The sequence below is a fragment of the Chanodichthys erythropterus genome, chromosome 12 (assembly GCF_024489055.1).
Source record: "Chanodichthys erythropterus isolate Z2021 chromosome 12, ASM2448905v1, whole genome shotgun sequence".
Classification (NCBI taxonomy): domain Eukaryota; kingdom Metazoa; phylum Chordata; class Actinopteri; order Cypriniformes; family Xenocyprididae; genus Chanodichthys; species Chanodichthys erythropterus.
The window spans coordinates 26,786,617-26,798,876 of NC_090232.1; the positions used below are offsets into that span (position 1 = coordinate 26,786,617).

The 12,260-nt window shown below is 37.1% G+C and overlaps 1 protein-coding gene across 1 annotated transcript in view; it reads right to left on the bottom strand.

Moving 5' to 3' along the window:
- Positions 1–12,260, bottom strand: part of dachc (dachshund c) — a 79,918-nt gene that overhangs the window by 28,955 nt on the left and 38,703 nt on the right. The window contains exon 4 of the mRNA XM_067404366.1: positions 2,675–2,847. Coding sequence (XP_067260467.1) covers positions 2,675–2,847 — 173 coding nt within the window. The remainder of the gene's footprint in view (positions 1–2,674; positions 2,848–12,260) is intronic.

The window sequence follows — 12,260 nt, forward strand, 5'->3', positions numbered from 1 at the left end:
TGATAGGAGTAATATTAGTAGTGTTCTATCACGTGAGATCAACCCAATCAAATTCGTCGCGAACAAAATTACCGTCCAATCACAATTCGTTATCGATTAACTTGCCGTTAGTGAAGGCGGGATAGGCGGAATCGTGCTGAATGACAAACACTATGCTCTCTCTCGTGCATGCTCTCTCTTTCCTTGTGCGCGATCCCAGTTCTCTCAGACAGTGCGCAATCAGTTCTCATTGCGCCTGAATGGTTAAATGCACACAGTTAACAAAATGTCCATCGTTTGGAGTCTCTCATGTAAATTGTTACAGTAGCTGTATATCAAAGCACGTCAGAGATGAAGATAACGATATGAGCAATACTTTAATAAAACAGAGGAGATTCCAACAAGGTATGACAGCATGTACACATAAACGAGAATGGACAAGGAGTGAAGGAGAACACTGGGTATATATACAAGAGACATAAATACAGTCGGTTATGGCTTAAATGGTAGTAAACATGTAGGTGAAAACCAGATATGCATCAGTATATTACATCCATGAATTCTGTCTTAAAGGGACAGTAGCTTAATTAATATTTGTTAATCAAACAACAAAATATGTTACATAAATGTATACATGGTAAGTAAATCTACTGTATCTGAAAAACAACTTTATTTAATTTGTATCTCTGTTGTATTTGTCGTATTATTTATATTCTAAGTTTATATTTTTTTATATAACAGTAGCCTAATTATTGTGAAATAAAATTTCTCATATTACAAATAAAATGGTCACAATGGATTTTCAAATGGGATTTTCAAAATGTGAGAGACCACAAACATGACGATTAAAAAAAAAAAAAAAAAGATTTAACAGTTTTGTTCCTATATTGTGTATAGTGCCGCAATATGACCAAGACAGCACACCACACATTAACAGATTCCATTCACAAACAACCAGAGTCCCGACTGTAAACATGGGAAATCGCGCAAAATCTCTTGCGGTCAAGCGGTAAAGTCCCGATTATTTTGATGGTTTTACAGATTATCTTATCATATTTTCCTGTCCTGTGAGACATGTTAAAGGGATAGATCACCCAAAAATGAAAATTAGCCCATGATTTACTCACCCTCAAGCCATTCTAGGTGTATATGACTATCTTCTTTCAGATGAACACAATTGGAGTTATATTAAAATATATCCTGGCTCTAACCTCTCCTGGGTTAATAAAGGCCTTCCAAAGCGAAGCGATGCGTTTTTGTAAGAAAAATATCCATATTTAAAACTTTATTAACTATAATAACTAGCTTCCGGCAGGTGGCCGTACGCATTGATTAATGGCAAAAGAGTAACCTCTGACACAACATAGGATGTAGGAGTAGTGTAAGCTTAGATGCCTCTCGAGGTTCAAACAAATAGAGCTGGGCAATAAACTCAAGCTCATCTTCTCTTATATTAAAACCCTCTGACATTTGTCTTTAAAAATTCTAGTTTTAGACTTCTAATTCATGACCGGTGTTTATTTTTAGTTATTATAGTTTATAATACTATATTATAGTATTACAGTAATAAAGTTTTAAATATGGATATTTTTCTTCCAAAAACACTTTGCTTCGCTTCAGAAGTCCTTTATTAATCCACTAGAGCTATATGGATTACTTTTATGATGGATAGATGCACTTTTTAGGGCTTCAAAATTTCACACCCCCTTCACTACCATTATAAAGCTGGGAAGAGCAAGAATATTATTTAATATAACTTTGATAGTGTTCATCTGAAAGAAGATCATATACACCTAGGATGGCTTGAGGGTGAGTAAATCATTTGAAAATTTTCATTTTTGAGTGAACTATCCTTTTAAGAGTGATTGAATCTGCTTGGAAGAACGTCAGGGCCGCATCGATCTCAAATTGTAACTATCCAAAATGTTTATGTTTGTAACTATCCAATATATATGATCCTAAATCCTGTTGTGTGGAGGGAAGCCTGAGGACAAACGTGCACACACACACTCTGTAGATTGGAACAAAACAATACCCAATCATAAAGCAAGCTGCCAGCAGATGGAAGCATAAGATTTTAAAAATCTTTTAGCGTGGGCCAGCCTTAAAGGATCAGAAATAAGTTAATGGAATAGTTCACCCAAATCTTCTGTCATTATTTATTCATGATAACATCAATCCAATCCAGTATGCTGTTATTCTTTAGCGGAATACAACAAAATAACTTTTAGGATAGCTTCACATTGATCTTTTTCATATAAATCTTACATATTAGCTCCAAAAAGTTCACAAAAAAGTAGTTTATACAATTTGTGCACTACACTGTTGATGTAAGGCAAAATATTAGAAGAAAAAAAAAAAAAAAACTGTTCCACAGAAAATGCACAAGTACTGAGGTTTGTTCTTGTGTATCATGAAAGCACATTTGAGTTTCCGCAAGAACCAATGAGGTTAGTGGTTACACATCAAGAAAGTAGTAGAGGTGCAGCTGAAGATCTGGTTTAAGCCACTCTATTCATATTGATTACTGTTACAATGTCTTTATGAATTTTTTGAAGCTTGAAAGTTTTGGTGGACTGTATTTTCAATGAAGGCCCAATAATCTCTAAGCTTTCATGAAAAGTGTCTTTCATTTGTCTCTATCGAAGATGAGCGAAAATCTTAAGAACCGCATGTATAATTTGTGTCCTTGTACCTTTATAACTGATGTCACCATTCTGGATGGGGCACTTTGGACCTGAGCAGCAGCTGCCATACTGGCAATAGTGCTGAGATGGTTCATCTGGTTCATCGCCATGGTGACCGAGGCAGGAGGTAGACTAACTGGAATCAAGGGATGTGGCATCATCATGAATGGCAGTTCCAAACCTGTACAGAAAAACATTGAAACACACACAAAATCATTATCTATATGGAAACAAACATTATAAATGTTAAAAGGTTAGTTCACTCAAAAATAAAAATTCTGTCATTAATTGTTCCACACCCATAAGACCTTCGTTCATCTTCGGAACACAAATTAAGATATTTTTGATGAACTCCAAGAGGAATATTACTTATCCATATACAGCAATTTAACCACCACTTTCAAGGTCCAGAAAGGTACTAAAGACGTTGTTAACTCTTAAATGCATACCTCAGGTCTTTAGTGACCCGGGACGTCATTTACTACCCTCCTCCTAATTAATTTTTTAAAGTTAGACATCAACCTTCTTGGTATTCCTCAATCAATTCATTTTAAAGAATATAACAAGAAAAAAAATCCTAAAATTATTAAAGAATGCCTATTTTTGTATTCATTTTTTGTAAAAATTGTATAGGGTCGCTAACGACCCGAGGTGTGTATGAGTGTACGTATATTTTTTCTGCACAACAATAATTTAATCTTAGATGACGGAATAAGTGCAATTCACCTTTATTCCACAAGGTGGCAATGTCTGATACACAATGCTGAAGTGACGACTCATTTAGACAGAAAACGAAATAATAAGAAAAACATGAAATGGCTCAGCGAAGAAGAGCAAATACTGAACGCAATCAAATATGACTGTAACTGTTACACGACTGATTTGGTGAAGCTGTTAGAAATCGAAATATTGATTTTGAAGATGTTGAAAATTATATAGTTTTGAGAATACATTTGAGATTGCGAATGGGCTCATATTCATGACCTCAAACATAAAACTAGCCCATTATTTGCTGAATTTACTGGGAAATGAGCTCTGACAAGAACAGTGATGATGGCATAAAACAAATGGAGCCCTTTCAAGCTCCAAAAGTTAACAAAATATGCTTTATTTTATTCTTCTGTATTTGTTACTCTTATATCAGAGGAGTTTTATATTATCACAACAGGTGGAGATCCTTCCGTGTTAGATATAGATCCGGGTCGATAAAGACCCGAATATGTAAGAATGATTGGCGAAACAGTCATGCATTTGAGGGTTAAAAAAGTTGACATGACTGCAGTGGTTCAACCTTAATTTTATAAAGCGATGAGAATACCTTGTGTGCGCAAAAACAAAACAAATATAACAACTTTATTCAACAATATCTTCTCTTCTGTGTCATTCTCATCCACTGTTTACATTCAGAACTTCCAAGTTCTACGTCAAAACGCCTTGAAAGTGGTTAAATTGCTGTCTATGGCAAGTCATAAACCTCTCGGATTTCATAAAAAATATCTCAATTTGTGTTCCGAAGATAAATGAAGGTCTTACGGGTGTGGAATGACATGAAGGTGAGTAATTAATGACAAAAATTTCAGTTTTGGGTGAACTAACCTTTTAACTAATCACCCATAACATTAATCTAATACATATTTCTGCATAAACGCTCTAATGCAATGCATTAAAACTTAAAAAAATGCATTCAAAAAAGCAAGCTCATTAAAATAACACATGCTGTACCAACAATTTAAAAATATTAAGAAACACTCATCAAATTGAATGGGAAAACATGTAAATAGTTTCAAATTATGATGCTTCACGTTACGAAATTTCAGTTTCTGCTTTGTTAGAGCTCTCTTTAAAGACATGCCATTATGGCACAGCATGTCTACAAGTATAACTAGATCTGCTGGAGTCTGCACCTCAAACCAATTAGCTGCTTCTCAGACTGCTGCAAATGTCTTCATACATAACAACCCTGTGATAAATTAGACCACACACTCTATTTGAAGCACAACAAGCTTCGTGACAGCAAGACTGCAGTACATACGCCTGCTGTGTGACCGGTGTTTTGCTTGTTTTAGTGTGCTGATCCAATCCCTCGCAGCACTCTAACAGTGTTATGCTTTATAGGAATGTGAGCGGATATTCTCCAGAGAGGAATAACAGCAGAAAAAGGAAATGGATCCTCTCACAACTGAACAGGTCAGGGCATAAGGTTACAGTCAGCCACTCTACGGCCGCCTGTACTCCACCGCCACTTTGAAAGTGAAGGATGAAAGAGAGAGAGAGGACATTTCGGCAGTTTCTCTCAAAGACTTTTTCATTTCCCATCAGTCGCCTTAAGAGACGCTCCTGAACTGTGTTGGCCTCGTGGTAATGGATTCACTTGGGTTGATACTCGCACTAGTAGCGGAGCCGTGGCCGGGCGATGATGAAAAGGAAGGCCAGGAGATGATGAGCCCTTTGGAGGTGATAGTTTTCAAGACCCTCCATCTCCCTCTGCTTTTCAGCCAAATACCAGGCAGCTCTGGGGGTCAGAGGTCACCTCTCAGCCACAGAGACTTACAAATGAAAGTTCTACCCAAGTCCCCCCTCCCTTTCGTCATGACATTTTTAGTCAGAGATGGAGAGAGGGAACAGAAAGAATAAAAAAGCCCCTGATTTTCATGAAACAGATGACACGCTGATCAGTCACGGTGATCGGGCGACAGAAAGGAAGTGGAAGGCAGATCAAAGAAAGGAATTGAGTGTTGAAGGGATTGATGTATAGATGGGAGGGGGATGTGAGCCAAGCACAAGCACATGCCAAGAACATGCAAGCTGCTCCGTCTTTCTCAGTAGGCCATCGCTAATATTCTTAAAGATAAAAACGACAGTGCCATCCTCACATTCGCCTTTTCGAGTGGAATTTAAACTGCCATATTACGCTAGAAAATGCTGATAGGAGCAATATCTGGCCTTCTAAGCACATTCGGGAAAGGGCCAAAGTGGCAAGGAAACACTAAACCCCCTCCCCATCCAAAAAGACACTTTTGAATGAGACTGGAACTCAGCCAAATGCATCAACATCCGTCACCCTTCATCTGTATCTCAAGGGGCCTACGTCTCAGCTTCTGCTGCAAAAAGAATAACAATGTGATCCGCTAGCGTCTGCTAACACCACAGCTCCACTGAGGCCTGTTTCTGAAACACATGGTGGCCGATATCACTCACGAAGAGCTTTCAATCTTTATTTACCTAAAACAAAAGAGCCCACGGCTAAAAGAAATTGGAGACGCGCCATTTTAAAATATCCCCCCGCAGCAGTTGCCATTGTTTGCTTGAGCCCGAGCTATTGTGGGAGTGTAAATGATTTTGACAGGAAGTTGCAAATTGTATAAATATTTAGCATTTAATAAAAAGGAGTAACAAAACAAGCTGAATGCTGAGGAAAGGAAACAAAAGAAGTCTAATGACAGGGCTGGGAAGGAGCCAAGTACTCGGCTGGATAAATCCAAACACAACAGGGATCTTGGTACAAATTTGGGCACAAAACTGTTGCGCAAAAAGGCGTGGAGGGCAACAAAACAACACAACACCTGGAAAGGATTCAAATAAGAAACAGCAACAAAAAAAATATACAATGCAGCCTGCTGCTAGAATGAAGTGTGAAGATTTTACCTGCTGATTATCACATGAAATTGTTTGAGCTGAATAAGGAATCAGCTTAAACAACGTCTTTACATGTCCTTGATAATGGCACAGTCTATGAATATAGTACACTCTGGTGCCCTATTACTTTTTTAAAGCATTAGAGGCAAAAATACCATGTTTTTTATTATCTAAAATAAAATCAACCTTACATAAAAAGCAGCAAGTTTTAAACATATCAAAGGGTTAGTTATTCTGGCCTGTCCTACATCAAAAATGAGTACTGTAGAAATCAAGTCTGGGCAAGACCAAACTTAAACTCAAGTCTGTCTTAAGTCAAGACCCTATTTTCAGGAGCATTTGGACTCTGCCTGCATTGGATTTGAATTAGCAATATATTGACCAGTCATAGAAAATATGGTCTTTGACTTGGACTTGAGGCGGACATTGTCCGGATTCGAGTACTACATCATCTTATCTAACAATTAAAATCATGTAACAATGTCATAAATTTGACATTGTAGTAAAAGTGTTTTTTAATTATTAAAAAAAATATATAAAACATTTGCAAAAACTTCCCAATACCATTTTTTTAAACATTCCTTTGTGACACCCATATAACATTAGTTGGGCATGTAATAATCTCAATTTCTTGTTTTTCCTTAAAGGATTAGTTCACTTTCAAATGAAAATTAGCCCAAGCTTTACTCACCCTCAAGCCATCCTAGGTGTATGATTTTCTTCTTTCTGATAAACGTAATCAGAGAAATATTAATAAATATCCTGATGTATCCGAGCTTTATAATGGCAGTGAACAGGGTTCACAAGTATCTGCTGAAGAAAGTGTCTCCATCCACATCCATCCATCATAAAATTCATAAAATCCATATTTAACCCTTTGATGCGTACGATCACACCGGTGTGATTAGAATGTTCAGCGCATCACGTGATCAACTGCCAAATTCAAATGTGCGCACACGCTTTGGCTGGCGCTAAAACCAGAGACGGACGCGCGCAGCGCTTTTCATATATAACATACATATATGCAGTGTTTTCAACCAAATTATGTTTATTTTAGGTTTCAGACATTTAAATACACATGAGTACTAACAAAACAATATATTTAGAGTTTGTAAAATACACAGTGATGTCTATAGAAGCAGAAATAACAACCCTTTCCATTATAATTTGACGACACATTTTATTCATATCAGATACACATTGTGAAAGTAACTTAAAAGCTTACTCTATTCTTCCCCAGTTCCCCGACTCACTTACTTTCATGTATTTCGGGAGAAGTGGATAAATTCACGGGTTGTAAATCCAACAGATCCGATTATCTGCACGGCGCAAACTAACATGGCGGCGCCCATCGCTCATATAGCTCAACTAACGCGATCGTTATAAAGTTGCTTAAACAGCAAAACACATCCACTTGCACATATTTGGAAATCGGAATATTAGATATTTCATGCTATAGTTAACAAATTTGTGAATATTTTGAATAAAAAAGGAAAAATTAAATGAAAGCAGATCATCATTCATACAGTGCTGCGGTGTGTCACGTAACAAGCAATGACGCGTCACCGTGGAAACCATAAAGTGATACGTTCTAAATAACGGTCGCCTTAAAAAAAAACTGACGCTGGGGGGTCAGCCAGAATATTTGAAACTTACGTGCGAAAGGGTTAACAAGTTATGAAGTAAAATATCTACCTTACGCCAGAACGCCTTCCATTTTCAAGTTACGAAGAAAGTGTAAACTGGCGTCTCGTCAGTTACGTTTTTCCGTAAGTTGAATAGGTAAGGCGTAGGCGTAGGACGTAGCGTAAGCTTTTTGAACTGCAAGAGTTTCACACTTTCTTTGTATGCTGAATATGGAAGTTACTTTATAACTTGTTAAATATGGATTTTTTTTACACAGACATATCGCTTCGCTTCAGAAGGCTTTTATTAACCCCCCGGAGCCATGTGGAGCACATATTTATGATGAATGGATGTGGATGGAGACACTTTCTTCAGCTCATATCGTGAACCCTGTTCACTGCTATTATAAAGCTCAGATGCGTCAGGATATTTATTAATGTCTCTCCGATTGTGTTCATCAGAAAGAAGAAAGTCATATACACCTAGAATGGCTTGAGTGTGAGTAAAGCTTGGGCTAATTTTCTTTTGAAAGTGAACTAATCCTTTAGTTGTGGTGTGGACTGAATTTGTCAGTCTTAAACATTTAGCTCTGTGACCCAAGTTAAGGAAAAATTATCAAACAAACATTTTTTTTTTTCTTTTTTTTTTGGCAACTATAAGTTCATTAATAACTATGAACTACCATTTGGTACTAGATAACCTCTCATTTTCTGAAATAGCAACTATTGTTTAAATATCTATATTGTCTTGTGCTTATGCAACATGTTAATAAAAACAACTTTTAAAAGTTAAATTAACTATACACACAGAAGTGAGGCTTCCGATTTTCCTAGTGCTACTGGAAACCCCTTCCTCTTTATTGCTACTTTAATCTCAGTCATAAATGTTTGTGCTCATGGCATGTGCTGTAACCCCTGCAGGTAACGCAGCAGTTCTCTTTTCCTCAAGCCAACCTCCCCTGAGACAGAGACCACCGGCAGGTGTGTGTGAGAAGAAAAGACTCTATCTGTGACGCCAACTTCTGAGAAGCATTTGTTGGCCTGACAGCACCAATTCCAGTGTACACTTCTATTTCTCACACACTACAACATCTCCAATGAATTATTAACCAACGATAAGACTATTTGTTTTCTCTCTTTCCCCAATAAAGGCATTAAACGTGTTGTAGCCTGACAGTCGTATATAAAACAGTAGCGATAGGCAAGCTTTATTTCCCAGACGAAGGTGCGGCTGCCAGTAAGCAGCTGTGGTCTAGGTGTTTAGTCTGTGCGTTTAGCTCTGGTCTTTGTAGTGGTTAGACACCATGGAGTAATTTCCACATTCCCGTCAGCAGGGGGTGGGGGAGGGGATTATGGAAAACCGGAAGTCTTGTTTCTCCTTAAAATGAAATTAATGATGCCTCCATGTGCTTGCTGTTGAGTTACTTCCCTTATGGAAATAATCACAAAACAAGCAACAACAACCGCAGTGGGGGAGAGAAAGGGATGAAAAAGAGAGATGAAAATAAGGGGTTATGTGGTGAGGCCCTTGAAGGGGTTTGGGGCCTGTTTCAGGAAAAGGTAATGAAGGTGCAGATATTTTGATACGCAGATGAAAGAACCTGGGAGGATGTAATCTTCAGTATTTGGCTGTAAAAACAGAGGTGATCTTTCTTCTATGGTTGAGACAAGAAATAAATCTGAGCTCAAAATTAATTTTCAATACAGAATTATTAGATTGGCTTGGAACAAAACTGGAGGAAAAAGTATTAACAGGCAGTTTGTTAAACTATATGCTCTCCCACACTTCCACTGTTTGTCTGGTCAGAGGAACACGCAGCAGAATTATTGAGTGCTCTAGACAGAGAACACACACACACACACACACACACACACTTTTGCCACCCACAGCCACACAGAGTCTCAGAAAAGCAGTCGTCCTGACCAGCTGCTTGTGATTACTTGTGTTTACAATGAGCATCAGGCATCTGCTGCATGTAATCCAAAACATACACACCCAGAGTCTGTGGAAAAACCTAACGACACATGTGCACAAAAACACATTATTAAAGCACAAACACAGATTATTAAAATTTGAATTTGTAAAAATAATAAATGACTGCAAATACACATATTAAGGATACATCTCAATGTGAGTCAATGTAAAGATCGGACAATGATTTTTTCTTTTCAAGTAGCAATGACCATCAATTTTATTTACATATTTATTTATTTATTTGAAAGAGATTAATGCTTTTATTCAGCAAGGATGTATTACATTGATTCAAAGTGACAGTAAAAACTTTCCCACACACACACACACACACACACACACACACACACACACACACAGACGCACGCGCGTTGGGTTTCCATGATTTATGAAGACATTCCGTAGGCATAATGGTTTTTATACTGTACAAACTATATTCTGCCCTAAACCTACCCAACACAGGAAACTTTCTGTTATTTTATATTTAAAAAAAAAAGATAATTCTGTATACTTTATAATCTTGTTTCCTCATGGGGACCAAACAAATTTTCCCACAAGGTCAAAAGTTACTGGCATTACTATACATGTGGGGACATTTGGTCACCATAACGTAGGGAATACCATGTCCACACACACACACACACACACACACACAGCTGTTTAAAATAAAAATAATTATTTTGAGTTCCCTAAAAATGTTTCATGGTTTCCACAAAAAATATTAAAGGGATAGTTCACCCAAAAATGAAAATTTGATGTTTATCTGCTTACCCCATGGCATCCAAGATGTAGGTGACTTTGTTTCTTCAGTAGAACATAAATTATGATGTTTGGCAGATGCTCAAGGCAGTTGGACATAGTGGTGTATTAGAGTTAAAAAATTATACAAATACTGTTTGGTTTCTTGCACAAACTGATCATTTCGTGTCTTAGGACATCAATGTGTCGTCACGAGCCGCAGGGTTTAATTTGGATTTGTCTGTGCATGTTTATTTGACTCTTATAGATGGTGTTACCGTTTCAACGCATTATTTGACTGACAGACAGCAACGGTTGGAGTTAAAAATCATCATTTGTGTTCTACTGAAGAAACAAAGTCACCTACATCTTGGTCACCTCAATTTTCATTTTTGGGTGAACTATCCCTTTAAGCAGCACAACCATTTTCAACTGTTTTTTGTTTGTTTTGTTTGTTTTTTGTGACAATAATAAGAAATGTTTCTTAGCACCAAATCAACATAGAATGATTTCTGAAGAATCGTGTGACACTGAAGACGCTCAAGATGATGAAAATTCAGCTTTACCATTATAGTCTTAATTGTGTGTTTGTCAATGTGTGAGAATATGGTAAAAAGACGAAAGAATAAAAACATATGTTGTATCATCTCTTCAATGTTTTTTTTTTTTTTTTTTGTATTTTAAACTCCTTTGTCCTTTAAAGTTGAAGTATTTCTACACAGAAAAAAAGGCCATTATTTTATTGACCCATCAGGGCCATGCTAACCAGTCAAGCAGTGATCTCTTGGTCATGAACCTAACAACATAAGCTCAACCAGTGACATGTGTGGCAGGACTACCTCACTAGCTTTGATTTTGTTTGGGGCCTCTATTAGTACAGAAATTACACACCAGAGGTGAAATTACACACACATCATTAAATTTATGTAGAACCAAACATACAGTTTTTTATCAAATCTTTCAAATGTGTTCGTTCTTCATGGTGGCCCAAGAGTTCACAAGAACATTTCGGAAAGAGCAACTCAATTCAACTCATCGAACTCTGTGAAAAGGCTCTCTCTTTTTCTCCCACACCAATGTTTATGGCACTAATTAGAAAAAGTGCTCGATCAGTGTAGCAGAGTCGTCTCACATTGTGTTCTCACATCTGTCTCATGTTTCAGTCCTTTTTTCTAAAGGTCGCTGTATTCCGTACGACAGCTTCATTATGAAAAGCAACCCTAAAGTCAACCCTAAGTGCTCAAAACAACAACATTAGAGTTTTATTAGAGATGACAATACATCACCAATCACTCTTGATGACTATGGTAAAAACATAATCCATTTTGCAGAAATGGATTAAACATTTTTGTGACAAATATGAACCTATGGGCCTGTATTATTTTATCACTACAGCTCACTTCTTGAGACATGACTTTGGTCTGGATCTAAAAACTTAAACATGTCTTGATCTGCATCTAGGACGGTTTTATGGTTTTGGATAAGACCGCAAACTATTTTCAAAATACTAAAGATAATAATTACTTCAACTAAACAAAAATGAAAATTCTGTCATCATTTAAAGCCCTGGGTATACTTTGTTTTGTTTTTTTACGTAAACGCACACAGTTGAACGCAAAGCAT